The 27,249-nt window shown below is 41.1% G+C and overlaps 4 protein-coding genes across 7 annotated transcripts; 1 reads left to right on the plus strand and 3 right to left on the minus strand.

The window, feature by feature from the left end:
* Positions 1-6: 6 nt before the first annotated feature.
* xiap (X-linked inhibitor of apoptosis) lies at positions 7-7,539 on the minus strand. The gene is made up of 7 exons (XM_052077503.1): positions 7,381-7,539; positions 3,318-3,590; positions 2,644-3,202; positions 2,366-2,465; positions 2,204-2,282; positions 1,565-1,604; positions 7-677 (listed from the first exon to the last, which is right to left on the minus strand). The coding sequence occupies exons 2-7, from the start codon at positions 3,555-3,557 to the stop codon at positions 484-486; spliced, it is 1,212 nt and encodes a 403-aa protein (XP_051933463.1). The 5' UTR covers positions 3,558-3,590; positions 7,381-7,539; the 3' UTR covers positions 7-483.
* A 1,317-nt stretch (positions 7,540-8,856) lies between these two features.
* On the minus strand, positions 8,857-11,916 carry psmd10 (proteasome 26S subunit, non-ATPase 10). The gene is made up of 5 exons (XM_052077514.1): positions 11,692-11,916; positions 11,506-11,604; positions 10,429-10,575; positions 9,384-9,550; positions 8,857-9,211 (listed from the first exon to the last, which is right to left on the minus strand). Exons 1-5 carry the CDS (start codon positions 11,803-11,805, stop codon positions 9,058-9,060), a joined length of 681 nt encoding a protein of 226 aa, XP_051933474.1. The 5' UTR covers positions 11,806-11,916; the 3' UTR covers positions 8,857-9,057.
* A 196-nt stretch (positions 11,917-12,112) lies between these two features.
* On the plus strand, positions 12,113-14,477 carry nxt2 (nuclear transport factor 2-like export factor 2). Its single transcript, XM_052077521.1, has 4 exons — positions 12,113-12,291; positions 12,421-12,507; positions 13,288-13,432; positions 13,995-14,477. Exons 1-4 carry the CDS (start codon positions 12,277-12,279, stop codon positions 14,177-14,179), a joined length of 432 nt encoding a protein of 143 aa, XP_051933481.1. The 5' UTR covers positions 12,113-12,276; the 3' UTR covers positions 14,180-14,477.
* Positions 14,217-27,231, minus strand: acsl4a (acyl-CoA synthetase long chain family member 4a). 4 transcript variants are annotated; one of them, XM_052077492.1, is made up of 16 exons: positions 27,064-27,231; positions 24,629-24,786; positions 24,273-24,507; positions 23,998-24,175; positions 23,802-23,911; positions 22,525-22,663; positions 21,667-21,817; positions 19,149-19,272; positions 18,979-19,050; positions 18,751-18,890; positions 18,468-18,640; positions 17,033-17,107; positions 16,734-16,922; positions 16,539-16,653; positions 15,292-15,449; positions 14,217-15,184 (listed from the first exon to the last, which is right to left on the minus strand). In XM_052077492.1, the coding sequence occupies exons 3-16, from the start codon at positions 24,498-24,500 to the stop codon at positions 15,027-15,029; spliced, it is 2,010 nt and encodes a 669-aa protein (XP_051933452.1). In that variant the 5' UTR covers positions 24,501-24,507; positions 24,629-24,786; positions 27,064-27,231; the 3' UTR covers positions 14,217-15,026. The 4 variants fall into 4 exon arrangements, with proteins under 4 accessions (XP_051933452.1, XP_051933443.1, XP_051933422.1 ...); XM_052077483.1 differs by having other exon boundaries at positions 21,667-21,814; positions 24,273-24,786; XM_052077462.1 differs by having other exon boundaries at positions 24,273-24,786.
* Positions 27,232-27,249: the final 18 nt, after the last annotated feature.

A 27,249-nucleotide genomic window follows, 5' to 3' on the forward strand; every position in this document is an offset into this window, starting at 1 on the left:
ACATGATTTATGACCAAATAGTAAATTTTATTGGTGAAGCCGTTTTCACATGAGCGATATGAGGAGTTTTTGTGGATCCATTACTTACATTATTGATCATTTATTTCAACACAAATAGCCATTTAAGTGAATTCTTCAAAATGTCAAGGTATTATAAACAAAAGCAAAGTCAAACGAGCATGAAATCAAATACAGTATTTCCCAATACAAGTAATTTGGATCTATTCCAAACACATCAAATAAAAAGCAAATTAAGTGAAGGCACATCTGGAATGGAAAGAAATCATTCAGTGTTTATGTACTAACTATTCACCTATTAAAAACGCTTTTATGATATACTCTTGCTTAACCTTACAATAGCCACTCTTGTGGTCAAACAGTCCTTTGCAATATTACAGGTTATCTACACTTAATATTAAAATACAAAGTCAGGCATTATGAGACACCAGCACAGAAGGTCCGTTTGGTAAAAGTCTATTTTTCTTAAGCGATGTACGTCTTGACCTTCTGTGTAATGTCCCCACAACAAATTGGACACTTAATAAGCGTCTGTGAACATTCCTCACAGGTGGCCAGATGACCGCACGGGATGAAGACGACGCAAGTATCTCTGTCCATACACACTTTGCACTGTTTTTCCCTCTGCAGTTTCCGTAGTGTTTCCAATGGGTCCTCATCTGAAAGGCGAAAGAAAAGAACACTCTTACTATTCAGAAGATCATGAGTGCACACAACAACATACACGATTGCCCATCTTCTGACACCGTGTTTTTTAGTGGTATGTGCATACACCTTACAAGCTGAGGGGCAAAATAACATCACAATGTTATTTTCTCTCACAGGATTAAAGGAGACAACCTTTTTTCCAATAAAAACTAATCTCACGTGCCATAACACATCTGTGACATACTTTGGACAAAATACAACGAAAATACAAAATTGATCAACAATTTTAGCCAACTTTCCACCCCCATTTTACAACCCTCTTGAAAGCATTTTATTTTGTGATTTATTTTTTTAATGTTACTTTGATTTTGATAGGGGGGGAAAACGGGTTCACTTGTACATTGTCCTATTCAAATACTGTAATGTTTCTACAGGTTGACCGAATGTTCCAATATATAGATTAATGCACATTTACTGTACAGCACAGCAGCACCAAGGTTAATATATAGCGTGAAATAATATCAAGGATTTAATTTGCTATTTTAATCCCTTACACCTTCTGCCAGTTTCTGTCAATGTAAAACAAGCAAGAGAAAGAACAAAATCCATTCGAAGTCACTGATGGTGTAGTGCTATACCTGCCTGACTTCTGTTGTGTCGTTGTGGGTTAATTTCCCACTCAGTAACATTGTAAATATGAGTGTGTCTGATTCTTTGTCTTTATATGGGTTCCATGATTAATTAGTGTTAGGTCCAGCCAGGCGGTAGTCTGCATTTCACCCAAAATCAGCTGAAATAAGATCTGGCTTCCCATGACCCTGAACTGAAAAGTGGTACAGAAAATGGATGGATCGATGGATCGATGGATGGATGAAAGCTAGTCTATAAATGTATTTACCATTTTTGTACGCTGTGAATCCATTTTGATGACTTGAGGTCTGAAAACAAACATGTGCATAGTTAGAAAATGGGGGGAATACTCCTGACAATATCCTGCACAGACATATTCAATCTTCCAGTACACTATTTTCCCAAACGTAATAACTACCGTAGGTTAAATTGACAAAAATTGTTGCTGTCCATTTCAGGTACAGAAAATGTACCTATATATATATATTTCGGTATTGCTCTATGTCCGTACAGAAGTTCAGTCGTTTGAGAATTGGAAACCAACCCCAACCGGCCCCCCCCAAAAAAGTCAAAATGAAATAAAAATGAATGAAAATGCAAAAATCCCAAACTGTTATAACCCTGATTCAGGGACAAAGACCTCATACTAATTCACATTTAATAGAATAGACAAATAAATATAAATAATCAATTCAAAGAAACTGTCATCTTCTTGAAAATATGTACAGGATATATTTAACTATACTTGTTTCCCTATAAAAACATTCTTAAATGTCATACAAATTTGAGAAGATTTCTTTCTGTCATTCATGAGGCATAATTGTCAACAAAAGTGATACATTTCCAACTTGGCATAATCAATTGAGATTTAAAATTTGAGTGGGAAATAAATGTAATGTAGGCTTACAGCTTTGTTTTGTTGAGGATCTTGTAGCTGGATGATGTTGATAAATTCTTGTCCTTTTTCTGCTAACAAGAAGCTGCATCTAATGGAGAGTTTGGAATGTCATAAGAGTTAAGTTTGAACACCAACATTAGGTGAAATGCTTGTTGAAATTTTTGTTGTTACCCAGGATAACTTTTGGCATGCTCTTCCCATGGGTCTTCATCAGGCTGCCAGCCCTTTAGTCCTCCACCACAACGAAAACACATCACCATGTCTCCTGTCCCTACGCACGCACACAAACATTTAAAAAAATATATTCAGATGGAGTAATTTCAGAATAAAAACAACATGGGAATCAACTACCGGTAGCATTACATAATGGATCATGTTCAATTTAGGAGGTTCCACTGTACATGCAATTTACAAATTATAATAATTACTGATCTAAGTCAGGTGCCTACCTGTCCTGTAGAAGCCAGCCCTTGCAAGTCGAGCATGATCGACAGGGTGCTGAACTCCTGTAAAGCTGCGTAGCCTCTCTTCGAAGCTCCCCATAGGCACGTGAGCGTTTACTTGAGGTGGATTCCTACGATTCTCCACTCCCGTACCCCCCTCGGATGGGCTGTTGCCCACATCATGGCCGAGGATGAAGAAGCAGTGGGGAAAATGTTTGCCATGTTCACCCCAGGCCGTGTCCCCTGCTTCCCAGCCCCCTAGGATGCCACCGCAGCAAAAACACTGAACCCGGTCACCCTGGCCCAGGTAGTACAGGCCAGCTTGTGCCAGATCTCTGGCTGTCACAGGAACAGTAGATGGCCAAGACGAGAAGGTCTGACGTCTGGCCTCCTCCCGCCTCATGTGAGGGATCATTGGGTAGGTGGACTCGTCAACCACCTCGCCTGTTCTCAAACGATATTCCATATCTTCAGCTTCTTCATTGTATCTAGAGCCTGTCAACTGTGAACTGTGGTGGAAATCGGTGCGATGGGTGCAGCTGAGGAACTTGCACAGTGGGGAAACCTAAAATTCAGATCAAATATGTTGGAAGCAGATAAGAAGGTGTGTGTGTGTTTGTGTTTGTGTGTGTGTGTGTGTGTGTGTGTGTGTGTCCCATTTCCATCTCATCCAGACTTACCTCCTTATGCCTCTCTACAGGTGTGTCTCCCCTGCACCAGTTTTCAACCGTCATTTCACAGCTGAAACAGCGGACGCGATCGGCATGACCGGTGTAGTAGAATCCGGCCCGGGCCAGTCGCTCTGCGGGCACCTGCTCAACCAGACTGGAGCCGTTGAACGAGTGGAGACGGTTGTTCATTAGGGAGAAGTCAACCATATTATCGCTCTCGAGTCTGCCATCTTCTTTGAGGTCTGACATGATTGCAGCCGGCAAGGAAATTGCCGTCTCAGACTAGAAGGGGAAAAAAAAGATGAGGAAACAGTCAGACATTTGCTGTACGACTCACACGACACATTGTCACTAAGGTGGCCAGCGTACTTCCAGTGGCAATAGCTCTTCGTGGACCGCGAGTAAGCAAACTTTCCTGTAATTAGACAATGGTATTGAGAAAACAAACAAAACGGGTTAACGATGATATTACTTTTCCTATTTAATGGCATTTTTCAAATGTGTGAAGTGTCGATCAAGAACATGTCACTTGGAAGGGAGACGGCATGCCAGGTGTAATTTACACTTCCAAAGGTCACTTAACTCATTCCAGCCATTTAGAATGATGGCAACCCTAGTGCCAGCGGAACCTTTGGAGCATTTTGGCTGATTTCTCAAGAACCACAAGAATATTGTGCTCTAATTAATTTTACATTGAATCTACCAAATCAAAGAATATATTTACTTTAAAAAATGATTGTCTATTATTTTACCAGGAAAATAGTTAGATTCGACCCCTTTCTGTTCTCAGGTTATTAGCAGTCGAACACAGTGTAGGGAAGCGGTAAGCAATTCGGCTGCTTTGCCCAAAATCCGGAGAAATTTTGCTTTTTGCATGAGCAAATATCAGGCAAAAAGAAAGATGATGCTAATATTTTTTTATTCTATGACACCTCTAAAACCTGAACAGTGATCTCGCCAACTCACTAGTGGCCTCATTCATAAGAGTGCGTCGAACAGATTCTAACCAACTTCAGTCGCACTGCTTTACTCCCTCTCCTGTCAGTCAACGCTCACGGCTGTGTGAGGTGAACCCCCCCACTCCTCCTTCAAAACACACACAGTGTGAGCAGAGTTGAAGCAGACAGCATTAGCACACTTAAAGCTATTTTTTGAGACGGCTGTAGTTGTACAGTTGCAAGAAGTTGAGCGGCGGCAGAAAGGCAATTAGTTCCAAACCCTGACACAGCAACATTTTGGATTCTAGCCAGATGAACGCTGTTCGCCTGCTAACATCAACAAGCTGTCGTATTTATTTGAAGAGTTGTAACACAATGAACTTCAAAGTCCATTTACAAACAGCTTAGCTTGCACTCGAGGATTCTTTTGGCCAACAGTGCAAACAGTAAACGTGACAGCGCAAAATGGTGCAATGTTTGATCGAAGTTAAATATACTGTCATCTTTATTATTCATTTGCACATACCTGAAAGAATTCAAGCCATAAGCTAATGATGGTTACTACAAGAGAGCAACTGCTTGTTGGTGCGAAATCCAAGGTTTACATATGATCTGATTTGTTGACTAATCGCGACTACTGTTGGTGATGAGTCGACAAGCAAAATTACTGTATGCGGTAGCCCTACTGTCAGGTTGACATTACTACATTGATGTATTTGTTTTTACTAAACATGGTACAATTTACTAATATATGTTTTTGATTGGGAGGAATGTCGGCGCCATTTGACTGTCGGTTTTTGCGCCTGTAATGGGCAGCGTTTTTCACAGCCCGTTTTGTTCAGCAAAAATGTTGGTGCCGTTGTACAGTGTGCGACTGGATGGATGAAATTTTGTTCAGCGGAAATATCGGTGCTGTTGGTCAGTGTGCGACTGGATGGATGGATGGATGGATGGATGGCTTGTGGAACCGACAATGAGAAAAAAGGAGCGTCAGCACAGAGGACAGACGTGTATGTGTAACTGGGAGTCGCCGCTTGGAATTCAAGCAGATTTACATGAAACAGGAGATGTGAGCCAATCTCTTTTTCGTCAATGGACGCTACAGCTTCTTGTTTGCTTTCAAACTTAGCTTGTAGCAGATGTGTGCACATTTTCAGAATGAAGTCTTTGATCCACTGGTAAAAAGGACACTTTGATTCTCTCCTCTTTCATCTATAACTGCTTCAAACAACAAAGTGTATGCAGAAGAAGTGGTTAAGATTGCACGCCTGTCTGTCTCTTTTGTGTTTTGATGTATTATTTTGTTATTTTATGTCAGGCATGTCCAAAGTCCGGCCCGCGATCGAATTTCATCCGGCCCTCTGCCCCTGTCATAAAATCAGTGCCGTCTGGCCCGCAGGTTGGGCGCAATGGAACACGTGTTGCATTGACTGAGGTCTCGTAGACTGGCGAGTGATGTTTCATAGAGTACTGCTTCCCTCTAGTGGCTAAATGAGTAATAGCATTCACTAAATGAGTAATAGCATTTAGACACTAGAGGGCATCACTCACAAGTTAACAAGACATCACTCCGTGTTTATATTGACTGATATGTTATATTTCAAATGATCGTTGCAGTTGTGGATATGTGTATTGCTTGTTCATTTCCCTGTTGTTCGAGTCAAAGGTTTTGTGACTATTGAAAAGTCATGGTGATACATTTTATGTTTCAAATCAATCAATTTGCACTCAGGAGACTTCTGTTTAAGAAAAAGTCAAGTGAATAAGCAGTTGCATGTGATATACCGGTTTCAAATGAACCAAAAGAAATTCTTAAGATTGTTGAAATTAAAATAAAAATGGAAATGTTAAACAGACTGGCTTACTAAAATTTGTTGAACAATATTGTTGTTCAATGTAAAGAATGTCAGCCAAGGTCGGCCCCCCGACATTTTACCACAAAATCTGGCCCCCTTGGCAAAAAGTTTGGACACCCGTTTTATGTTAACTGTTCTGTTCATGGCGGCGTGGGCACCTGCTGCGGCTCCTCTCCTGTGGTTGCGAGAAATGAAATTTCATCTGTGCTGTATGTTGCACATAGAACGCATTTGACAATAAAATTAACTTGAACTTGATATCAAATTATAGATTAATCGTTCAAAACTAGATTGTACTGATTAGAAAAAATAGCAAAACATTTCAAAATAATACATTTTAGACCTCCTCAGGTTTATCATCTGGCGTGTACTCCATGCGGTGTTGGGACATGAAAACGTGTGTGGGATGGGCACGGCCGTGAGAGGCAATGTCTACAGAACAGGGTGTATCACTTTGCCACCCAGCAACACAAACCCTGTCAACACAACCAATAACAAATTCATTCAACTTACTAACAGTTTCATATGCATGTAGAACATACTAGAAAAGCATTGATTGTGGATTATGGTTGATTGCTGCTGGAGTTTAGAGTGATGCACAACTGCAATGCATGATGTAGTATTTTATCATGTGACTATAATGGAGTTAAAAAACATTGTTGCTGTGTGCCAAACAATAATCTCAACGCAAAACTTTAATCTCAATGTTTAAGGTCTTGGAAGATTGTTTGTTCGATTGATTGATATATGGATGAAAACGTTTATATCTAACTGCCGATAATCAGTTGACTGCCTGTGCTTTTTGAACCCCGCGTTTTAAACGTCGAACTTAATCGCCAACTGCAACTGTGCGAAAACACGAACATGGGTTACGTTGACATTAATTTGCTTTATTCCAAATACAAGGCGAGTGTTATGCCGTTAAACCAGTCATTTGCTGCGATGGCCGTCAACTCTCCCAGCAAACAAATAATTCCAACCACAACCTCTGAAACGACTCACGCGACTTTTAGTGAGCTAGTAGTCATGCTCTCTCATGGCGTGGTGAGGAATGAACTGCTGCTCCTCACCAACGATACAAACACAGCATTCGCTCGGTGGTTAAAATAAAAAAAAAGATATGTCAAAGTCAAGCGTACAGTACTGTTCGGAGCAGTCATGGAACAGCGTCGTGTCATTTTGCATTCGTGCTAGCTGTAAACATGTAGCTAGTCCCATAATGCGGGCTATTCTACATGTGTTTAGTTTATTTTTTGTTTGTCAGAGTTCAAGTTTTACCTTTATCTGTCCAGTTCGTCGGGCGTTAATCCACCTACAACTTCACTGTGAATCTTTCCCAGGAGTGTCATAAAAGAGGTGTATCGTATGACGCGACCTTTTCAGGAAGTAGTTGATCAAAGGTTGACTGGTGCGCAACATGTACTGCGCATCCCACGTGGCCCATCAAGAAATGAATTATGAATCATGAAAGGAAATAATCATTCAAGCACGCAAACGCAGTTTTGAGACGATTTAACAAACGCACATATCGGTTGCATGTTTTTGAAACTCTTTTCGTCCATGATGGTAGAAACCAAATTAGTGGTTGCAACAACAACTAATATTCAAGCAAGCAAACGCAGTTTTGAGACGATTTAACAAACGCACATATCGGTTGCATGTTTTTGAAACTCTTTTCGTCCATGATGGTAGAAACCAAATTAGTGGTTGCAACAACCACTAATCAGTCTCACACGACGAACTTTAAATGCAGAATACATACAGTTGTCAAGAATAACTGGTACAAGCAGATGTATTTACTCAACTGCAATAAAATTCACTGACATACATTTGTGTGTGTGTGTGTGGGGGGGGGGGGGGGTCATACCTCTCAGGCCCCACTTTGCTTCTGAAACATAAGAGTGAACATTGAAATTGCCTGAGAGTGCTGGAGGGGCCACAGGGAACTGAAAAAAAATCAGACCCGGTGCGGAATTAGCAACGTTTCTGCTCAGCAACTAAATTCAGCACCTCTCTATGATTTTAATGGTCCTGTACAGCTATGGTAAAATGTCTTACAAATTTACAAACCACAGATAACAGTTTTGTTAACAAGCCTGGCAAATTTGAATGAATGAAAATAAATACATCAACAAAATATATCAAATGAGTCTCCCAAATCATGTAAAATAAAACCTCCACTTAGCTCTCAGACAGTGTGGGTGTGTCCCCTAAATGTGTTGAAAACATTCCTTGCTCAACTCTTACCTGTCATCACAATGCATTCCTGAACAAAGGCATGTTCTCAGTTTATGGTGTGAGTCACAGGCTGAATAAGAGTGCTCTGCTGCTTAGATTAATAAACAGTTCACATTTTCTCAATTGTCTCTGTTATGTGGACCCACATCAACACACAAAACCAAGTGATGCGGTGATGTAAATTTGCCAATGCCAGCCCTGGGCAAGCTAGCAGAGAAGTAACACAGGTACCGTTTTTCAAAAGTTCTCAGCAAAAGATAAAAAAAATAAAATTAAAAAAAGACATAAGAACAATAAAGACTCAAAGTAAAGCATTACAGATTCCTAAAAAGAACCCTACTTATGATTACAAATTTCAAATGGTCGTTATGAGTAAATGCAAATCACTAAGCGCTATATAAATCAGCATATATTGTATTGTATTGTATTGTATTTGTACCTTAACTATTGCTCTATCCAACAAGATGGCAATGGATGTGCAACAGTACATCAAAATGAAAACCCACACATTAAAAACAAGCTTAACACTGATTTTATTAAGCAAGTTGCAACAATTCAAACTTCACAGAAGGTGGGCTGCAGTTTTGGGCAGTGCATTTCAGTGTTTTTGGTCAGATATGTGCTGCTGATGCGTTTCCACTTATCTCCAGTTTAGTGACCAGGTCAAAATGGTGAACAAGCTGAACAGCTGAACAAGCACCTTAGGGTGGAAATGCATCATCCTTCCACAATTCGACGAAGTACATTGCCCAGGCTCCCCTTGGCCATCTGCAGAGGGGTTTTCTCCTCCTTGTTTTCAATGTAAATGCTGGCTCCATGTTCAACCAACAACTTTGCTGCTTCAACACGCTCCTCGTCACACGCCAGGTGGCTGGTTCAACAAAATTGCAAGCAAAATAATTGCAAATATAAATATGCCTTTTAGTCATTTCACACTTCCACATTGTTCGCTCTAAGTATCAAATAATTTATGTTATAAATCATGTTATTATGGTACAGTGGTTTCAAACCATTGCTCCATACATACAGTGCTCCATACATACAGTGCTGTGTTGCCCTGCGAGTCTTGGATGTTGGTCGAGGCACTCTGTTTGAGAAGCAGCTGGATCAGGCGATAGTTGCCCTTGGCGGACGCTCTATGCAGTGGAGTGGAATCAAGTTTGTCTGTGGCATTTGGGTCTGCTCCATTTTCAAGCAATAGCAGTGCAATCTATGGGAAAGAGAAGCACAACATTGAAAGAAGCCTACTTGTTTTTCTACTTAGTTCACATTATATAGTTCACATTCTTTTAAAGCAGCGGTGTCAAACCCATTTTTGTCGTGGGCAACGTTATAGTTACAGGAGAGTTGATATGACTGTTAACCCATATAAATGTATGATTGCCTTGTATTAATTATCACATATCCAGAACAATTTGATGGATAACTAGTTTTGAACTCAGAAGCCAGTAAATAGTTAGTTCTTCAACTATTTTCAGTTTATTTTAAAAAAGAGATTGGTAACAAAAAATGCTTACAATATCTCATCTCTCGGCATTGTTCAAAGTGAAGATAATATGCAAGAAACATGTAGTCGGCATGCATGATTTGCCCCAAAGGGCCTTATAAAATAGGTCAATTCCCTCTGAGGCTCCACTTAGTCCTCTGCACCTCCAGTAGCATCTGGTCTGAAGACCTGAGGCACTGAGCAGGTACGTAGGGGTGGACGAGTTCAGAGAGGTTAGGTGAAGAAAGGACATTTAAAGATTTGAATACAAATAGAAGTATGTTAAAATGGATTCCAAAATGTACTGGGAGCCTGTGAAGAGAAGCCAGTATTGGGGTGAATGTGCTCCCTTTTACAAGGTGCAGTTAGGAGGCGAACAGCAGCATTTTAGACCAACCGGAGACATTCAAGTTGTTGGCTGGGACAAGCTCCAGCAACCTCCATGGCCCTTTTCAAGATAAGAGGTGTTGCAAATGGATGGATAGATTTTTCTGCCTCCTTGGAGCTAAATCAACAACTCACAATTTAAAATGTAAAAAAACCTGGCTACACCAAACAAAAAATATAGAGATGGAGAAAAGTCATTTATATTAGAATGTTACCTCATATTTGTCCTTGGAGGCAGCATAATGTAGAGGAGTGCATCCATTTTGATTTACAGAGTTGAGCTGAGCCCCTTTAGATATTAGTGCTCTGACAATGTCTTCTCTACCTGCAGACGATGCAATGTGAAGAGGGGTCCATGCAGCCTGGAAATAACACATTACATTAATAACGACTCTCATTTTGAGTTCCCCGATTCAACAAGCAATCATTTCCCTTGCCATACCCCGTTTTTCCCCTCTATTTAAGTACCTCTGTTGCACATTAAATGAAGGTCAATAACTGAAATTAAAATAATTTCAGATTTACACCCCACAGTGGTGACTGCAATCAGCACACCGCAAGATTCATGTTTGTTTTCGAGCATATCAATAAAAAATAAATTCTTAAAATTAAAATGCATTTAAGCATAGAATACAGAGCAGTTATTCAATGTGAAACAAACATATATGCATCATAACCGCAGTGATGCTTTTGGATCGCTTTCTTAAGTATACTGTACTGTATATCCATCTTTTTTATACAGTACCACCAGTCCTCATTCGGGGCACAGCTGGGGGAATGGTGGAGCACAAACTTGAGTGGTATCCAGCCAATAATCAATATATTGATGTATACTTACTACATTGTTTTTACTTTGTACGTACAAATAGGAACGACAGGGTGTCCCATAAGTCTCCATACATAGGAGAAAAAATCCAGAAGAACCCAGAGAATGCATTTGAATAAAGAGCAACGAATTGAAATTATCCTAAAGGGTAGTTGGGCAAGCAGTCGTATGGCTCGTGTCAAGAAATGTTTATTTTTCCTATGTATGGAGATTTATGGGAAACCCTGCATATACTGAAGTTTACCTAATATGCACTCAGCCTAAAATGATTGGTGCTCGAGATAACCTCTGCCATTCGATATTGTTATTCTTTGTGTTGTAAGCGTGTTTGTTGGTGAAACTCGAGATTGTGTTTGACCAGAACGTGTGCTGCCATCTATTGTCATTATTTTAGTGGCAAACCAGTTGAAAGGCTGGAAGAGTGGTTCTTCGTTCTAAATGTACTGTTCTGTGTTTTAATCCATACATCATCTTGCAGGTTCACTTCAACTCCCAGGTCAAGTAGAAAAGAAACAATGTTGGTATGGCCAGCCGAGCAAGCCCAGTGAAGGGCAGTTCTGTGATCCTGAAATCAGAGGAATGTGCAAAATGAATGGTTTAGCTGTGCTGTCATCGCGTAAACAAAACAAGTTGCTGGGTCGTGCGTTCTTACCTGGTCCGTTTTGCAGGCAAGGGTTTTATCTGATAAAATGCACTCTTTTAGTTTCTCAAACTGACCCAAATATGCTAAATTACACACGTCAACGTTTGATACAGACCCCTCCATTCTTATATATACTTAAACAAGCACCAAAATGTATTCTGAAAAACAGAATGCATACAAGTGCACACTTTGGTGGATTTGAAACACGGGGGAATGACTCAGGAAATTATTACTTCTACTTCCGCATAAAACCAGCGAACCAGTCACAATAAAACTCAACTCGAGATCTCTACAATCTGTGCCACTGAAATACTGTATATTTTTGATGGATATACAAATAAATATGAATAGAAGTAATTAGCAAATATATGAAAAATCCTGTACCAATTAAAGTGGACAACCATATTGCACATAACCCACATTGAATTTATTTTGGTAGGTCAAGTTACTTTTGCAGGAAGTAAAACAAGGATCGATGGCACAGCGTAGTGGACATTGAAGACAAGCTAATTGAAATAATACAATCAGCAATACTGGATTAAATTTATCTAACGAACTCTCCAGCGCCATACCAAAACATTGCATATATTACTAATGGCAGCGACGTTGGTAAGATATAGTTTAATTTTTTTTCGTCGACAGACAGCACAATGTAGTTAGTTGTACTAGTTTTTTTACGGGCACGTGGCTAGAAACAACAATACCAATTTGTCTGTAAACCGTTTTGCATTCCCGTAGGATTTTAGGACCCATGCGGACCAGTCGTGTAGATATTCGGAGGAGTTCGTCAACATTTACTACGACTGCATGGATAAGAAAAGAAGAGTGAGTAGCCGTTAAATTGGAATGTCTTGTCTTCATCTTGAGACGTGTACAACGCTTAATGTGGGTGGAAAAAAGCTTAACGTCGCTTAATGTCTGAAAAATGCCATATATCATCACGAAAATTCACATGCACATCTCTCAACTCCCCCCTCTTTCTAAACTTGACCTATAAACTTTCAAATGCACTTGTCCATCTCATAAGGTCAATGTTTCAATATGCTTTGCACAACGTAATGTTTTCGAACAAGGAGCTGAACCATGAAATACTCCAAAGTTGGTTAAACCATGAAGTGATCAAGTCAAGTCAACAGTATTTATAGAGCACTTTCAAACAGCCATCGCTGAATACAAAGTGCTGCACATGGAGCAGGTCATGTAGAGTCGAATGCCAAAAATTTTATGATCAAGGAAAGAAAGTCTTCCACTTATTTGTCTTTCTGTGACTCTTTCAGTCTCCATATGTCATCGTTGCAACCCGCTGATAACCTCTGAGGAACTATCAACTCTGTGGCCACTTCACCTCCGAGAACATCCTAGTGCTGTTTTGTGACGAAGTGCATTGAAACGGGAAATTTAATGGTCCATTCATGGATCAAATACTTGTGAATTTTGCCATTGAACTCATTTGTTTGAGAACAGCAAGTTGTGCAAAAACCCTTTTACTCTTATTTGGCATTCATTGGCCTTGGATGATCTTTACACCACTGGGTGCTCTCATTCTATCATCACGGAATATCAAACTGGACTGTTTTCTGATGTCTCGCTACTTTTGTGTCTCAGAACCTCACCAGACTCTACTTGGATAAGGCAACCTTGGTGTGGAATGGAAACACTGTGTCAGGACTAGATGCGCTGGGAGAGTTCTTTGAGGCCCTGCCTTCCAGCGAGTTCCAAGTCCAGACACTGGATTGTCAACCGGTTCACGGTTCGTGGCACCCCGAGAGGCCAAATGCTAATATGATGGGGACCAGATGTGACCAAAAGAGTTTCTGGCTTTGGATGACCGTTAAAATGATTGTGCACAGACTTGTATACTGTATCTATATTATACAAATCATGACAAAAACCACGTCAGTTGTATTGATTCCGAGATGTTACACGTCACGGTGGCTAAATTATTTCAACATTTTTGTGAAATTGATGAATTTGTATCTGTTGTATTGATTCCAAGTTGTTACACAAGTCACGTTCAGTAAATTATTTCAACATTTTTGTGAAATGGATCAATTTGACATTTGAGGCCTTATTCGAAGGTTCAATGCATTTAAGACCGTTTAAGGATCCATCCACAGGAACTTGCACATTTTACACTGATGCCCCAATTCCCCCCCCCCCCCCCCCCCAAGAGCATTGCAAGCTGCATCAGCTGATTAAAGAAAAACCAAACAAACATGGCCTTAGGGCCAGACTCAGGATGCCCTTTGCAATACAGATTTAAATTCCAAGATCTCGATCAAGAGCTCACCCTTGTTTCCCTTGCCTCACAGATCAAGCAACCCAAGGTCAGATGACTCTACTTGTGGTGACTGGCGGAACAGTTAAGTTTGAAGGGAACAAGCAGCGTTTCTACAACCAGAACTTTCTTTTAACGGCTCAGGCGTCACCGAACAACGACCAGCCAGTGTGGAAGATTGCTAGTGATTGTTTTCGTTTTCAAGATTGGAACAGCTGAGTGTCCTCAGCTTTTCTTTTTTTTTTAATATACACAGTTCAATGTTTCATATGAAAGGTTTTATTTTCAGGAAAAGCTTGAACAATAAGGCCCATGATCAGAATGGAGTGGTTTGTGTACAGTATACAAACATGTTCATGAAAATACATGGTAAGTTTCCCCTTATAAAGGCTAAAAATGTGGCATGTTTTTTTTTTTTTAACCCATCTATCTTGAACAAAATAAGCTGCTCGGCATGTGCTGTAAGTGCAAGCAAACCATTTTTGGCAGTGTCCAAAAATAAAACATCTGCTCCTGGTGTTCCTGAGTCATTTATGGTTACACATTTGGTCTTTTTTCAGCATCAATTGACATAAATAGCATGAAAAAAAATTGACAGAATAAATTAAGTCCAGGTCGCCAAGCATCTCTCTGGATAGGAGTGTTAAGTGACCTAATGCTTCATGTAAACTTCTAGCATGGCCATAGAAACACCCGACTGCTTGTTACCAAGACGCCACACAATTCCGCTACAGACTGAAGGCACAGTAACATCAGTACTCCTACTACAAAAGAGCATCGCTTTCATTAATAGTTCATTGACCTTAACATAGCACAGCATTATCAACACATGGAGAGGTGATATTTTGAAAGGGTGACAAAGTTATTTCCCTGGTCATTTGTAACCATCCTCCTTTTAACATGCTAGTTGCACAGGGGGATCAAAAACTAACTTCCCTGTTCAGCCCAATTTCATTTGTGTGCCTCTGGAACACAGACAGCAAAGAAACCCACACACTTCACAGGAAAACTACAGGCAAAAAAGTGGTCAAGCTGAAATAAAGCCTCTTGGCAGAAAATGTGGCTGTTATTTGCCCCCATACATTCTCTCGATGTGGTGGCGATAGTGGTTCTTAAGCTCTTTCCGCTTCAACTTAAACGCGTCTGTGACAAGACCCATCTCAGGCGTCCACGGCTCCGGGCTCAGATGGACCTTCGCAGGAATTTCAAAGCGCTGCAGTTTAACTACAAGGATGGGAGGGAAACAATTTCAATTATATGGCGTGAAAAATAAAATACAAAAAAAGTAAAACAGATGAGGACAGATTAGTCTTATAACAATGAGCTCCTACTTTTAGCAGCAACGTCCTTGATCTCCCTCAAGACCACCTCCTCCATGTCGGCATGTATGCAGATTTCCTCCCAATCTGTGACCAGTCCTCTCTGCTTGGCCAGTTCCATCAGCCGCTTCTGGTTGGGAACCACAAAGCTGATCACATAGTTCTGGTCACTGAAGGGGAAGATAATGAAGACAGGGTAATTAACTGCATGCACACTAATCCAAATAAATCAGCAGAAGTAAAGGGAGATGGAAGTTGCCAAACAAAAGTCGCACAAACCATTTTTAGCCAGGGAGCCAGTCCTTGTCAAAGGGAACATACTTTTTTTTTTGCATACAGTACAAGATTAAAATGTATCTGCAGTTCCACAACAGGTGGCAGTGGCATTTATTTCAGGTAAATGAATCACTTCAAATCTTTTGTGATAAGACTACAAAAACATTAAAGGTGTTCTTTATCAGTTAATCTCTTTTGCTGCCTTTATAGTTATTAAAGACACGATGTTATGCAGAGGTGTACATAATTTCTTTGACAAATTATACTATAGTTGGGGGTACGGAAAATGTAACAGAAAATAATTGGGAAGCACTAAAATAAGCAGAAGTGAAAGTACCAACACAGGATGTAGTAGTCTTATCAGTGGAAGATTCCTGATGTAAAAATGTAAATGCAGGGAATCTGCGGTTTAAACTGGTCCTTACGTCCGAGTTTTCAAACTGAGCCAATTATTAAGTGGTCACGTTGTCACATGCCAATCCCCCTTACAAGTATTCATCATTTATACTTTGAATGTGTTTTGTTTATGGCCTACAAGTGTGTCACACTTGCACTTACAGCAATGATGACATTCCTAAGTTTCTAGTAGCACGCAATGTATCAGGTGTCCCAAAATTCTGGACACAAAGGTAGTTGATGGCAAAGTGTGGAATCATATGGTTCAGAGCACCGTATCAAGTTACTGTGCTATCGTAGCGTGCAGTCACTTGTAGAGTAACAGTATTGGATTGAAGACTCCTCATGCATGTCAGATTTTGTATCGTGTCTCATTGGAATGACACTACTGCCACCTACTGGTAACTTGCCCTCGCTAATAGGAAAAATGCTCTTCCCCTCTTATTTCCTGTGCAATGACCACATCTGGTTTTAGCTTTTGCAACAAAAGCAACACTTTGGTCTTGAAATAGAACACGAGCCAATTCTCATGTACGGTACTTTGTCGATACGTTTGCAAGAATTGACAATGGTATCATGTGACTCACCTGTTTGCATAAACACAGATGTTGTCTATGAGGGAGCTGTTCTTCAGGGCCGACTCCACCTTACCGAGAGACACGTATTCCCCTGCTTGCAGTTTGACCAGGTCTTTCTTACGGTCTGGGGAGTGGGGGTAAATTAAAAAAAAATTACTCATTTTTTTGGCATTGGCTGCCATTTATTTTTGTGATGACACCCACCTACTATTTGTAGACAGCCATCTGGATGAACCTCGCCAACATCTCCAGTGCAAAACCATCTCTGACCATTTTCGTCCACAAAAAAGTCCTCATCCTTACTCTCGTACTTGAAGTAACCCATGGTCACATTTGGGCCGCCAATCAGGACCTCTCCTCTGGGGTTCGGTTTATCTTTGCTGGTGTAGCCGCCTGATTCAAAGAACCAAATGAAGAAGCACAAAGATGTATTAACACCGCAACTGACGGTTGTTTTGGTGGAATCTGAGACAAGAGGGAACAAGTCTGTTAAATACACATACCTTCAGCCCAGTCCCGCAGTCTCAACTCACAGCAAATAAGTGGCGCTCCGACACGACCGGTGCTTCTATCTGCAACTGTATGACAGAACAATAAAAATGAGAACATCATCCCCTCCTGCCGATTTTGAGCATGTGTCCACTGATCGCAGTCAATTTTTTGATGCTTGGTGTATTTCTACAGAGAGAGTGGAAAAGTCATGAATGTTAATGTGTGGAGGGTTTTTGATCCCCAAGTGAAGTATAACTTTGTAGACATGCCCTTGTTTGCAATCAGACATGTTGTAATTCTTCATTAGGTTTGCACACATTTCAGAGGAACATTCGTCCATTCCTCTTCAACTGTTAATTGTGAACTCCAAACTTCTTCTACCTCTACAAATAATCGAGATCCCGTGTCAAATCTGGTCTCATCTGACCACATCACCCAAATTCTTGACATCATTCAATTCAAGCTTTCATTTGCACACTTTAGACAGAAACGTGCCTGGTGCATGCGCCATTTCAAACAGGGGGACCTTAACGGTACAGCAGGATTTTATTACATTACAGTGCATAACCAAGTGTCTTTAATTGCTGACTATGTTACCAACGACCTTTAGGACATTAACAAGATCCACCCATGTAGTTCCGGGCTGATCTCTCACTTTTCTCGATTATTCTTATTCCGTGTGCGGGAAGTGCAGGACCAAGGGCAATTGGTTACTTTGTATTCAGAAAATCAACTTCACAGAGCAGGATCTATCTAAATCCAAATTTCCCCAAATCGCTTGGCGTTTCCAGTAGCTCGAATGTGGTCAGGTTCTTCTCCAAAAAGAGTGTGGCTAGCTTGCGTGCCTCCAAGGTAATGTCAACTGTTTTGTGGGTTTCTTGTTTCTCTTGAGCAAATGACAATTTACATATTTTATGACCAGTATTTCTTGGAGTCTGTTTCTCAGTGTTAAAATATGCTCGTATTCATTTATTTGTAATGAAGGAGATCAAAGAATTATCCTATCCTCCCCACTGTACATAGTAATGTCCTTTGTTAAATGTAGTCTTCACACAATAGAGTTTTGAAAAAATCTCTGTCCACAGTCACCCGTGAAGCACAACTTCAAAGGCTGGGGATAAAGAACCCCCAGGTCCCATTATAATAGATTTACATTCATGCATACAACATAAAGTGGTAGTAACATTACTGAGATTAGAGAGCCTGTTTAACGCTTGAAAATTTGTTATTTATATTTACAGTATGAATATGTGAGTATTGTATGCATTACTTTCAACTTTCCTGTGCTGATTGGCAAGAATATCACGACACTAGACTTGAATACACAAATGCTGATAAGCAGTCAGTAGCTTCACAACAGCATTGTTTTTCCCAGACCCGGCCAAAAAATCGTGTGCAGCCAGAGCCCAAACACAATGCATCTGATTAATGCTGGAGTGGCCTTACCCTCAGTGATGGTGCCTGCTCCACAGGTTTCAGTGAGGCCATAGCCTTGGCCCACGGGACAGCAGAAGCACACATTCATGAACCGCTGTGTAGCTGGGGACAAAGGAGCTCCTCCTGACAGCATCAACCGCACTCGCCCGCCCAGCAGCTTCCTCACTTTGTCGAACAACAGGCTGCACAACAGGCTCTTCATCATTGGAAGAAGTTCAACCAGCTGCTCTACTTTTAACGCTGCGAGCGGCAACATGAGAATGTTTGTTCGAAAGCCACAGACGGTCCTTACGCATTGCAGAGCGGTGCATCGTAGCCTCTCTTGATCTGCTTCAGTTTGTATTGGTAGCCCAGGTTGAACACCATCTTCTGAACAAAGCTCATGTCTTGCACTTTGTTCATCACATTCTTGTTTATGCGATCCAAAATTTCCTATTTGGTGGGGCAAAATGAGACATGAGCTAAAAGCAGGGGGAATGTAACAAAAAGTGACAAGAGGGAAAACAATTACGATTCTTACAGGCACAGCTGCCATCAGCGTGGGTTTCAGCACAGTGGTGTCACCACTGCTTCCTCTCTTGATTTTTGAGGACTAGAAGATCAAGGACAGATAATCACATCCACTAAGCCAACGACACTTCGTGTCAACATGCAAAATTGACTTGAAATATGGCTATGTGGGATGTTTACCTGATCGGACAGCGTGTGTGGGGAAGAGTAACCTATCGGACATCCGTATGTGACACAGCTGATCTCCGCAGTCATCTCCAGAACATGAGCCAGAGGCAGGTAGCCAATGTAAATATCCTTTGGGCTGTAGGAGAAAAAAAAAGAAGGTGAGAGCCTGCAGCTGTGTACTGTGTAGTCACATCGCGTGTTATGGTTGGAACATTTAAAAGCACAGTTGGTTTGTATGAACTACTTCCTTTTTTTTCCACTGAACGCGAGGACATCACAGTGGATTTCAAACAACGTGGATTCTGTGCCTCTCTTATCTCCAGACTATGATTTCCAAATTCAATGAACTATTTACTTCTAACTGAAAAAAGGAATTTGAACCACTAAGCCATCAGTCCAATTCCCTTTCTCCACAACCCAGGAATGACACTTCCGTCTCTGATTCAGGAGGGGCTTGACATGATAACATGTCTAGGATGATTCACTGATTCATAGTCGCTCTTAATGAGCCAATTCCATCCTCAGTCCACAGCTCCTGGCCATGTAAAGCTCTCCCACATTCTTGAATTGATATTGCGCGGCAATCCTCCCAAGGCTGCAGTTATCCCTTTTGCTGGTGGGCCTTTACTTTCTATGATCATGCTTGTCATAAGCACTTTGTGGGAAAAACAGCTTAGTCGGTAATGACCTTTGGCTTAGCGTCCCCTTGTGGAGTGTGTCAATGGACAGCTTTCGCGAGTCTGTGTAGCCTACTGACCGAGATTGAGACCAGGAAACCTTTGCAGACGTTTCAAGTCGATTAGCTGATGAGGGTGTGACGCCATGACTTTACAATACTGTAAACCTTTTCAGAATATTCCCATTTTTCTGAGACGCAATGAATGAATTTGGGGTTTTCCTTAGCTGCAAACCATAATCATCAACTTGAAGAAAATAAAATGCTTGAAATATACGACTCTGTAAATAGTCATATAAAGGAATGGGTTTCCCTTTCTGAAACTATTTTTTTCATTAATTTAGTTGAACTTTTTCATGATATTCTCATTGTTTGAGATGGACCTTTAAAGCACAGGGGCTAAACCAGGAGTCAAAAAAAAATTGCAGGCAGCTCTGACAGTCAGAACTTTAAAGATGGTGGGGGGAGGGGGAGTTGTGGTTTATACTCAGAACTTTACAGTAAAGCTATTCCTCTGCTGCATTTTGTGGCATCCGCCTTTTTCAGTTTCAAGCCAATAGATAAAACATTTAATCATGCCAACATGCTCAAAATATCGCCCCCCCCAAAAAAATAATAATAAACAAACAATTAAAAAATTTCATATGACTGCTAAAAATTATACAGACCGCCCGTAATATAAAACCTGCCTTTTTTCTTATCAAACAAGGACGTCTTCAGGCATCATCAGTGGTACATGACAGTATTATTCAACTTTACTTATTTCTTTCTAATCACACATTCCACAATTTCTTTGGCAGCTGGGAAGCACATACAGCGTTGACAGCACTCGAGAGGTTCTTTTTGAAAATATATAATAGAAAAAATATGCAGTGCAGTTTTGCGGATACATTCTCAATGGGAGACCGGTCTAGGCTGCAGGCAAGCCAGTCTGTTGTTACATGTGCAGAATGTGATTTGGCATTGTCTTGCTGAAGCAAGCAGGTGTGTCCATGAAAAAGACTGTGCTTGTATGACAGGATGTGTTCCTACAAAGCATGTATATAACTTTAAGCAATAATGGTGCCTTCATAGATGTGTAAGTTATCCATGTCATTGCCACCAACACAGCCAAATATCATCAGACGCTGGTTTTTCAACTTTGCGTCCGTAACAGTCCAGATGGTTCTTTTTTGGCTCTGAGGACACAATGTCCACAATTTCTAAAACACTTTGAAACATGGACTTGTCAAACCACAGAACACTTTTCCAGTTTGCATCAGTCCGTCCTTCCATGAGCTCGGGCACAGAGAAGCCGGTGGCGTTTCAGGGTGTTGTTGATAATTGGCTTTTGATTTGCATAGTAGAGTCTGAAGTTGCAATTACGAATGTGGCGTTAACACTGCATTTACTGGAAAAGGGGTTTCGGAAGTGATCCTGTGGCCTTGTGGTGATATCCTTTACACATTGATGTTGGTTTTTGATGCGTTGCCGCCTGAGGGAACGAAGGTCACGGCCATTGAGTGTTGGTTTTCGGGCCTTGCTTGATTTCTCCAAATTCTCTGAACCTTTTTGATGATATTATGGACCGTAGATGATGAAATCCCTGAATTCCTTGCCAAATGTACATTGATGAACATTGTCTTTAAACCGTTTTGACTATTTTCTCATGCAGTTGTTAAAGAGGTGAACCTAGCCTCATCTTTGCTTATGAATGACTCAGCAATTCAGGGAAGCTCATGCCATACTCAATCATGGCACTTTCAGTCTTTCTTGAAACATGTAGCACCCATAAAATTCTAAATGAATGATTGTTTGCAAAGTCATACATTTACAGCTCAAGTTTGAACTGCTTTTGTAAATATTCAAACGTACCCTAGTCCTGGGATGCGCTCACATTGGCCTGTCATTCCTGCAATCAAATTACTGTGGATAATCATGACTCCTTTGGGACGCCCAGTGGATCCGCTGGTGTACATGACCACAGCCAGGTCCGACGACTGCGGTTTCACAAGTTCCTTTCCTGCTGCAAAACACAACAGAAAAATGATTGCAATTATTGTGCATTACAATTACTGTTTCTTTCTGCTCATTCCTGACAGTGCCCTCGGACGTCATCATACCATGTTATAAACACAAATTTGCCAAAGTAAATCTGACTGGAGATACCCAATCTTAAAAAGTTAAAACTGAAGATAATATTTAAAGAATAGACAATTATAAAAATGCAACTAAAGGAGTACTGCTCGACTGAGATGTGACGATCAGCTGTGACCAAAATTGACCTAATGGAATCAACACCAAACAGTATTGTTGAAACTCTAAACACGACACGCAACCCAAAACACACCGGAACTTTTGAGAAGCATTGTTGCTGCTAACAAAAGATTATGAGGGGCAATTAAGCGGGAAATGTTTGCGGCCAAGGACGCTTGAAATTCCGGACGGAAAAACCAAATAAAGTAACAGTGATCAGAGCATGTACAATGTTTCAACAATAGAACAAGGAAGATGCGTGAGGTGACACTCAAACGTCATTGCATTGTGTGCAAGCTTGGTGGTTTCATGTGTTCCGTGTCATTTCTGGTATGTGCCACTTAAAAAATACTATCTGCGGCAAAGCACATTCCTAGCTACTGAGGAGGAAAAAAAACACCTCAAACTGGGTATGATAATTTCTCTCGTTACGGTACTGTCTGTACATGCTCCAAGGTGTGACTGCAGGACACGCACCATTTTCCGGTAGCGCACCCAGATTTTGCACTTCTTGCATGCTGTGGATAGAAAGTCTTGCTGGGAAGCCCTCTGTGGTCATTTTCTTCTTGTTCACATAGATTATATGTTTCAGTTTTGGGATATTTGGAAGCACATTCTGGATAAACAAGAGCAAAAACAGGGTGTCAAAATGCCTGCATAAGTTTATTGCTCCGAAACTGCTGACGTCTCTACGAATAAGAGACCGCAGCTTCTCTATAAATCTGGTTTCATGGCTTGTGTACAGTGAAAACATTTGCATAAAATACTGATAACAGGGAGTGATATCTGGGAAAATAAATCAAGGAATTACAAATGCAGTGAGAAAGGATGTCAGCACCCATAAATGGTGAAGGAAGAAAGTCTTGAGGACTTCATGGTGGTTACTGAATATAATAGAAACCCACAAGAGCATGGAAATGAAGGCAGTAAAAGGACAAAGCGTTGATTCACTTTAAACATCTGCACAACGACACAGTCTTTTGATTGGAGTTGTAATAGGCCCAGCAAGTAGTGGAGGAACTACTATCCATGCACCAGTTATTAACTGCTGCAAGCAGTGGCTCAATTTAAGATCACTGCATATAGCCCTCTTTAATTTGCTTTGGGGTGGTTCAATATCAGGCTTCCGCAGAGCTTGCTGATAATCTGATCATTAGAATCAGGTGTGGTGCAACAAGGAGAGATGGGAAAAGATGCAGCATAGCGTCTCTCCAGGGCTGGGATTGCTCACCCCTGAGCAAAGGTGTCAAACTCCAGTCCTCGAGAGCCACCATCTTGCATGTTTTCCATCTTTCCCTGTTGCAACACACCTGATTCTAATGAACAGGATCGATATCAGGCTTCTGCAGAACTTGCTGATGAATCAGGTGTGTTGCAAAAGGACGAGATGGAAAACATGCAGGAAAGCGGCCCCCGAGGACCGGACTTTGACACCTATGGGCCATAGAGCATTGTCATGTGCCACATTTTCAGTCTGTATGCAATACATTATATATGCACACAAGGCACTCAGGGTGTATTTTACCAAAGCGGACATACCACTTGATAGAAAGATCGCTATTGTTCATAATGGTGTAGTTTGTGTGTTATTTTTGGTAGGAACTCTTTCCCTAAGGGGGATTGATTTTGTTTATTTTAGTGTCAATTATGTGAGACCCATTGTCTATTAGAACAACCACTATTTGAATGTGTAGAGGAAGTTGAGAAATGGCATAGCTGATGGTAATCATGTGTTACAAGGGATAAAAACTCACTTTTAGTTTGGTCTCTAGCAGCTCCACACTGGTTACAAGATGTGAAACTCCAGTTTCATTCAGTCCAAACTCAATTGCCTCCTCTCCCAACGTTGCATAGAATGTCACCACTGTTGAGAGAACATTTATTGACTGAAGATGGGTATGTTGCCTTTTCCATAAAATTCACTGGAGACACACTGTAAATAATACACACATGGGAAATTATGCCTAAAGCATGTTTGGGCAGTTATCATCCACTCCGCTCTGGTCTCGCAGAAGATTGCAATGGTGCTTTTGGGTTGCTGTCCGAGAGCTGCCAATCCGCTGCCAAACTGACTGACCAGAGAGTCGATTTGATTGTAGGAGAGCCATTTGTAATCACCAAGGATCAGCTAGAAGGAGTCAAGATGCAAAATCAGAGCCTTTAGTCATCAAATACACAAAACCAATAAGGTAAGCCTCAAACAAATAAAAGACATCCATACGAACTTTTTTAAAAACTTTGCCGTTGGGCTGTATCTCGTTTTCTTCGCTCAAGACTTCTCTGGTGCCAAGACATGGTGAATCTCCAAAGCGCTCCACAGCGAATGTGAACAACTTATCTAGAGTGTCCTTGCCAGGCAGGTCTTCCTTGGCCAGCTTGTCGAAGTGGTCCACGGAGCGGTAAGGTCCCTCCGCACAGCCTGTAGTGGAGCGGGCCTTGACCCGCTTAGACATAGTGTTCCTCTGGCCAGCCCCGGTGATGTAGTACCATGGTAGGAAGGAGATGACAGAGTAGAGCCACACCACAAGGTGGACAGGAAACAGGAGGAGTGATTGAACAGTATCTGACTGAAAACCCATACCGTTACAGAAGGATTATGTAGGGAGGAGGGGAAGGCAGAGTGGCAGCCCTGCTTTAGATGGGGAGCTGCTCTAAAAAAGGGTAGGGAAGAACACTATATGCCTTAGAGGCCCAGTGATGGCTTGATGTCCCCCGTCCCTCAGATGCCAGAGTATTGAACTGAAAGAAAAGACAAAAGTCTGTTACAGAGCAAGTAAGGTGACATGCAGCGTTGAATTTTACACTACACCAAACCAAGAAAAGTCTAAATGCCCTTTCATGACACAGGAAAAGAACTCTGAACTGTTAAATTTAGGTAAGTGCAGTTACGTCAAACATGTCAAGAGGACTGCGGCTGCTATCTGAGCACAAAACATAATAGGACGCAGGAACGTCTTGTGTCCGAAACATTTATTTCCGAGTGGTTGTGATGCAGCACCAAGGCAGTTATCACAACCACCATCATGCATCATGTACAGTGTGTATAATCAACCATGCAAGACTTTTAAGACAGCATCAAAGGATACAGCTTTGCTTTGTTTTTATTTTTGAAAGAATTAGCTAGCAATAAGATAAGATATCCTTTATTTATAAGACAACGGTGTCTACATCGTAAGCTGTTATCTAAGGCCGTGGTTTCACTGTTTAATTAGAGTTTACTTTTCCTTTTACACAACAGTTACTGTTGCTGAAAAATACACTGCATCTGTGATGTCAATACATTTTGTCCTTGGAGTTGTGACTATTTTATTGATGCATAGAAACTGTGAATACTTCACTGATAGTTACAAGAATGTTAAAATGTTACTTTTAACATAATTTTGGTTTGACTGTGTGAGTGATTATTTCTATTAGAGTACATTATGTTCTAAGTTGCAGAACCCAACAAATTGGAGGTCTACCAGTATCCCAAAACCCGTTGTGTTCAATCTTCAAGGTTCTGCTGAAAAACCATAAAAATAGTCCTAATTTTACATTATGCAAATGACAAAAAAATGAATAAGAGACAGTAGAGCATAAACACCTTTTTGAATAAACCAAAGCTCCAAACGCAGAATGAATTTGAATAAACAAAGCTTTTTGAAACTGCAATGATATGATATATTTTTTTAAAAATTGAAAAGCATTACTGCACATCAAATCCATTAAAACCATTAGGGGCATTTTAATGCCTATTAGAGTCTAATTTTTAGGTTCATGCATTCAATGCCTTTTAAGACTTTAGTCTCTTCTATACGTTTACAAAATTATTCATCTTACAACAGTTTTGAAGAAGCCTCTTTTGGGCACTGTTCCAAAGGACCCAGGGACTTCGTACAGTATAATTTAGAGTTCTATGCATCCACCATTTTCAAATCTGCTTATCCCCATGATGCTACTCTTTGCCTCCACTGTCCATTCATAAGAAACAGTCAAGTGATGTCAAAGTATGAATGAGTGTGAAAGCTCAAACTCACAATGGCAAACATTCAACAGTAACAGGCCACGTCATCTTTAAAAAGCCAAATTAGAGTGACTATGCGATCAGGGAGCTGCTCGGCTAAGGTCTTAGCGTGGTCGTTTCGGGTCATTGCGACCATGTCGAAGTGTCTTTGAGCAAGAAACTGAACGCCCAGTTGCTCCTGATGCTGCGTCATCAGTAGATGAATGGGGTAACAGTGTAAAGCTCGATGAGTACCCGAGGTAGAAAAGCGCTTTATAAGTGACAGCGTGGCCCAACCAATCACTTGACGCAGGACTCACCCCACCCTGCGAAGGTCAAGCTCTCCTTCTCCTCCTCGCTGACCTCTCAGGTGAACCCGCTCATGACCACGTTACACTAAAACTACAAAACTGCTACAGGGAGCCTGAACGTAAAAGTTAAAAAAAACGTTCCTCCGCAATCGCATGAGGACTACGATCTGAACTTAAAAAAATAGAGACATCAAAGTGATGAAAGGACTGCGTTTTCCTGGAAGCCTTCAAGGGGCGGCGTAACGTGACGCAGGTTAAGGAACGTCGGCTGCCCCATGTCTGTGAGGTGAATCACTGTAGTTTTGACGCCATAGATGCTAAGCTACCTTCTTGTGACTTCATTATCAACCAGACTTACCCCTCTTACCACATTTCCTGTTGACTTGCGCCGCAATTAAAAATATTCAAACCCAACCTTATTTGTGACATAATATGAACAAAAAATCGTCTCAATAGGCTCCGTATTGATTGTCAAACAATAGGAAGCAAAGAGGACAAAAGTCGCCGCTCGTGCAAGTGTGTCAGTACGGCTTTGAGCAGCCGTTGATGCCCGCCCTCCACAAACAACGGATATTGAGACCAGTTTGATCTAAACCTATTCAACACTTCCCTCTCCAATTAACCGCAATTTCAAACTACAAACGGATAAAGTCGCGAATAGGATTATAGTGGGCAGCAAGCGAGTGATATCCAGCTTAATTGACAGGCTGGCGCCATTCTTACCTTGGACAGCGTGAAGCCGGCTGGTCGTGACTCCAGTCTCCATTCCGAATGACCGACAGTTACCTCTTCGAAAGACTCACGAACCCGGAACCACTACGTCATCTGATTCCATTTCTCTCGACCAATGAGCAGGAGAAATCGCCTTAACCCTCTCAACCAACAACACCCCGAGTCCTTCCAGCATCC

This window comes from Hippocampus zosterae, chromosome 1, assembly GCF_025434085.1.
Source record: "Hippocampus zosterae strain Florida chromosome 1, ASM2543408v3, whole genome shotgun sequence".
In the NCBI taxonomy this organism is placed as follows: domain Eukaryota; kingdom Metazoa; phylum Chordata; class Actinopteri; order Syngnathiformes; family Syngnathidae; genus Hippocampus; species Hippocampus zosterae.

Coding starts and splice junctions, on each gene's coding strand:
- xiap (XM_052077503.1), bottom strand. CDS start 3,557: ATGTCAGACCTCAAAGAAGATGGCAGACTCGAGAGCGATAATATGGTT. Junction 3,203..3,317: donor CTGTAGAGAGGCATAAGGAG/GTAAGTCTGGAT, acceptor TCTGAATTTTAG/GTTTCCCCACTGTGCAAGTT. Junction 2,283..2,365: donor CATGCCAAAAGTTATCCTGG/GTAACAACAAAA, acceptor ACTCTCCATTAG/ATGCAGCTTCTTGTTAGCAG.
- psmd10 (XM_052077514.1), bottom strand. CDS start 11,805: ATGGAGGGGTCTGTATCAAACGTTGACGTGTGTAATTTAGCATATTTG. Junction 9,551..10,428: donor CCTCCAAGGACAAATATGAG/GTAACATTCTAA, acceptor TCTTTCCCATAG/ATTGCACTGCTATTGCTTGA. Junction 9,212..9,383: donor TCGCAGGGCAACACAGCACT/GTATGTATGGAG, acceptor TTGTTGAACCAG/CCACCTGGCGTGTGACGAGG.
- nxt2 (XM_052077521.1), top strand. Junction 12,508..13,287: donor GCATGGATAAGAAAAGAAGA/GTGAGTAGCCGT, acceptor TTTGTGTCTCAG/AACCTCACCAGACTCTACTT. Junction 13,433..13,994: donor GGATTGTCAACCGGTTCACG/GTTCGTGGCACC, acceptor CTTGCCTCACAG/ATCAAGCAACCCAAGGTCAG.
- acsl4a (XM_052077462.1), bottom strand. CDS start 24,626: ATGGGTTTTCAGTCAGATACTGTTCAATCACTCCTCCTGTTTCCTGTC. Junction 24,176..24,272: donor ACGGCAAAGTTTTTAAAAAA/GTTCGTATGGAT, acceptor GACTCCTTCTAG/CTGATCCTTGGTGATTACAA. Junction 16,923..17,032: donor ACTGCGGGACTGGGCTGAAG/GTATGTGTATTT, acceptor TCTTTGAATCAG/GCGGCTACACCAGCAAAGAT.